The sequence below is a fragment of the Penaeus monodon genome, chromosome 37, assembly GCF_015228065.2.
Source record: "Penaeus monodon isolate SGIC_2016 chromosome 37, NSTDA_Pmon_1, whole genome shotgun sequence".
Lineage (NCBI taxonomy): Eukaryota > Metazoa > Arthropoda > Malacostraca > Decapoda > Penaeidae > Penaeus > Penaeus monodon.
In genome coordinates, this window is record NC_051422.1 from 2,766,190 (window position 1) to 2,770,705 (window position 4,516).

At 37.2% G+C, this 4,516-nt stretch overlaps 1 protein-coding gene across 1 annotated transcript in view; it reads right to left on the bottom strand.

Moving 5' to 3' along the window:
• Positions 1-2,292: 2,292 nt before the first annotated feature.
• The window catches only part of LOC119596046 (transcription cofactor vestigial-like protein 3), a 66,670-nt gene continuing 64,446 nt past the window's right edge, over positions 2,293-4,516 (bottom strand). The window contains exon 7 of the mRNA XM_037945153.1: positions 2,293-2,831. Within this exon, the coding sequence (XP_037801081.1) occupies positions 2,776-2,831 (56 nt within the window). The 3' untranslated portion in view covers positions 2,293-2,775. The remainder of the gene's footprint in view (positions 2,832-4,516) is intronic.

Here is a 4,516-nt window from a genome sequence, read left to right on the forward strand (position 1 = left end):
CTTCAACACGTATTGGAAGATCAGACAAAGGAAAGCACAATTACGCTACTGAAGCGTCATCACATGAAAAATCTACGGCACTTGTACCAAGGTTTAAGTTTAACAAACTGCATGTAGAACAACGAAGGGAAGTACAAGAGAAACACAAGAATATGCCGAAGGCCTTTTCGCATTTACTGCTTCGTGTCCTGATGAAGCAGTAAACGCGAAAAGGCCTTCGGTATATTTATGTGTTTTCTTGTACTTCCCTTCGTTGTTCTACTTGCAAGTATAACAAATTCACAAATTCGGTTCAGGGATAAATTCATTACATTTATTTCATTCCCCGACTAGTACTCTTGAATGTATGTGGAAGAGAGGAAGCAGTTTTATGTGTTTATATAAAGAAAAGGATTATTCACAGGCCTGTGACACGCAGGTGACAGGCTTAAAAATTGATAGTAATGGTAATAATGATGGTAGTGATGAAAACAATAATAATGGCCATAATATTGGGGAGAGTAAAGATGATGATAATATTAATAGTAATAATAATAATAATAATAATAATGAAAATAATAACACTACTAGTAGTAATAATAATAATAATAATAACAATAATAATAACAATAGTAATAATAATAATAATAATAATAATAATAATAATAATAATAATGGTGATAATGATAATAACAATAATGATTACAATTATGATAATGGCGGTGGTAATAACAATTACAGTAATCATAGAATAAGGGATAACAATAATAGCAATAATAATGAAAAATATGATGATAATGGTAACAATAATGACAGTAAAAAATATAATTAGATATCTCCCAAGATTATACTCAGATGACTAAACAAAACAATAAAGAATATAAACTGTTTCTTCTTCTTCTTCTTCTTCTCCTTCTTCTTCTTCTTCTTCTTTCTCTCTCCCTTGTCTTACAGATTCCAAAGTATCTTGCCGTGCAGAGCAACTTGAGAACATTTTCACCGAACGCAAAACCAACTTAGAAGGACATTCAGAATTTACAGGCGACCGGGAGAAAGGGGGGAGGGGAGGGGAGGGGAGGGGAAGGGAGGGGAGGGGAGGAGAGGGGAAGGGGAGGGGAAAGGAGGGGAAGGGGAGGGGAAGGGGAGGGGAGGGGAGGGGAAGGGGAGTGGAGGGGAGGGGAGGGGAAGGGGAGGAGAGGGGAGGGGAGGGGACATGAGATTTCCCCCTTTTCCCCACCCTTTCGGCAAAAAGCTTGGGTACATGTGGAAGCCATGATTATTATGCTATGGAGAGTAAGTATAAACGAAACCAACTTACATTAATCTATAGTTACAGTCGTTTTTTTCGATGCTGTAGGGTCGTTTATTTACACCCTATCACTGGTTAAGTTTTCGTTAATGTTGTATAACATTTTCTTCAAGCGATTCACGAAGTTGTGTGAGTCGTTGAAAAGTTTTTTTTCGTTATCTCTCTCTTTTGCATTTTTTCCTTTCTTTTCTTTCTTTCTCTCTTTCTTTCATTATCATGTTTCTAATGATGTATGTATATAAAAAGTTTCATTCATGCTAAGTCTGATGTGAACGGAAAATCCTATTTCTTTTTTGTCATGAAGATAAAATAATAATAATAATAATAATAATAATAATAATAATAATAATAATAATAATAATAGTAATAATAATAATAATAATAATAATAATTTCCACGAATGAACTTGTCTCGAAATTTCTAAAACATATAGATGAAATGAAGAGACAGTTACCATGATTTCTTTTCTCCTATAATTCTTTATATATATATAATTTGTCAATTTATCAACAAAATACTTCTTTAGAAAAAAAAAAACACCTCCTTTTTTTCATCATGATATCATAGCACCGACTTCATCAAAAAAAGGTATTTCTCTCAACTTGTGCTTAAAAGAAATTAAGCACAACGTCATTATTACCTAATTGTGAACTGCACACACTATACGTCCTTTCTGTAAAGTCACACTTTTCCTCTACGCACACCTCGACATCATATCGTCAACATATAATCACATCACTTCAGTAAGAATCGCTGAGAAACCCACGAGTATTTTCGAAAGCACTTCCTCCAAGACCTTTTATCAATTCCTCGTTTGTTTATCCGTTTCCTTCTTATTTTCATTCAAGACCTTCATCTTTCCACGAGCCCAGAATGGTGGAAGGAGAAAAGTACATTATTCGATCAGTAAATGTAGTGTACTCCACCTCCATAGATCTGGGTACATCGCTCCGTTCGTCTGGTCTCGGTTTTAGTTTTCATATATTATCTAGTTTATATATAGATTTTTTTTTTTGTTTCAGGCATACGAAGTTTCATATATTTTTTTTTTTTCTCAATTATGCGAAGGTTCGTAGTATTTCTTCGTCGATACTGGGCATGAGAACGTCAGGAAGATCCGTCTAAAACTTTCTCCGTGCCAGAAAAAAACGTCTAAAACCTTCCCCGTGCCAGGTGGAACCTCTAGAATCTTCCCCGTGCCATGAAGAATATCTAGAACCTTCTCCTGGCCAAGAATAGCATCTAGAACCTTCCACGTGCCACGTAGATCCGTCTAGAACCTTCTCCGTTCTAAGAGGATCCTCTAGCACCCCCTCCGTGCCAGGAAAAAAAGCATCTAGAACCTTCTCCGTGCCAGCAAGAAGCTCTAGAATCTTCCCCGTGCCAAGAGTAACTTCCAGAACCTTCTCCGCGCCATGAAGAATATCTAGAACCTTCTCCGTGCCCGGAAGAACCTCTAGAACCTTCCCCGTGCCCGGAAGAACCCTCTAGAACCAGTACAGATCCTTGCTCGCCTCTTGGGTCGCTCCCGTGCCTTCCAGACCTGTAAGAAGAATTTGTATGCATATTAGAGCGTGTCTATAAAGTACATGTATTCAGTACAGTATGTTGGACCTACAGATGGTGGATGATAGGATGAAATTTTCTTAATAAAAAAAGGGGGAATAACAATGATGAAAATAAATAAAGAAAGAAATAGAAATATGAAAAAATGGCGAATGAGCAATGATCAGATTATTAACCTGGACGAAGACACACGATCGGAGATGTGTCGAGTCATCTCGTAAAATGAGTAAGGTCTCGTGTCTCCAAGTGACTCCCGAGTTCCGCACTCCTTGAGTCGGTACCAATTTTGTGTGATTAGAGATGTTTTGTAAATATTTCGACTCTCAAAGTTAAGGTTAGAATGCATACTCGACTGTTCTTGTACAAGGAATCGGTGTCTCTTTTCTACAAGATGATGTTTTTTTTTTGTACAAGGAATCGAAGTCGTTTGTACAAAAATGTGTATCTTTCTTGTACAAGGATTCGGCGTCTCTTTTGTACAAGGAGATGATGTTTTTTATTTTTTATTATTATTATTATTTTTCTTATTTTTGTACAAGGAGTCGATGTCGTTTGTACAAAAATGTGTATCTTTCTTATATAAGGAATCGGTGTCTCTTGTACAACAAATCGGTGTCTCTTGTACAAGAAATCGATATCTGTTGTACCAAATATTGATCTCTCTTGTACAAAAAAAATGGTCTCTCTTGTACAAAGATTCGAATTCATTGCTTCGAATTTCTCGGTCGTTCACGATGGAACCTTTCACGATAGGATCTGCCGTTCCGAATAAATTTGAAGACAAAAGAAAATTACGACCACGAAGCACGCAACTCATTACTTTGATAAAATCTAGAGGAATAATAATCCACTTCCTCTTACACATAAAAATGATTGGCTGGTCTTGGCGGAATCTTCGGTTTTGGAAGATCAATCTTAACTTTTTTTCTCGATAACTCGGGGTTGTCGTCAAGCTTGTGGGTCGCCTCGTTTTCTCTCTCCAGGAGATAGGGGAGGGAAGAGCGGAAGAGGACGACGATAAATGAGGTGGATAGCGGAGAAGAGAAAGAGACAATCGATATCTGAGTGAAGTGGATGGCGTAGAAGAGGTAATAGGTGGATAGAGGAAGTGGATAGACGGAAATAAAAAGTGGAAGAGGGAGGATAAATGAAAGATGAAAGAAGAGGAGGATAAACAACAAAGAAGAGAAAGGTAAATAAAATGGATAAAGCAAAAAAAAAAAAAAAAAAAGACCTTAGTCGCAAAAAAAAAACATTAATAATAGGGAACATTAAGACAAAAGACCAGCCAGGAAAATTGACACGTTGACAGGAACAACATATATATTTTTTCTCTTTTCCTCACTGTCATAAGGCTGTCAAATGGCTGACACGGGATGACTCCAACGTGGCACCCGCTAAGCTCATGTCACGGGCGCAGGAGAAGGCAATTGACATGATGCTTTGGAGATAAAGAGAGAGAGAAGTTAACAAGACGTTTTCTACATTGACGATAAAGTTCCAGGGAAAAGGAAAGAGAGAAAATAAAAGGAATTACGTCACAAAAAAAATTAATAGATCCGTAATTCGACAAAATGACAGTCGATAAGAAGGCAGATGAGGAGGAAGAAGAGAGAGAGAGAGAGAGAGAGAGAGAGAGAGAGAGAGAGAGAGAGAGAGAGA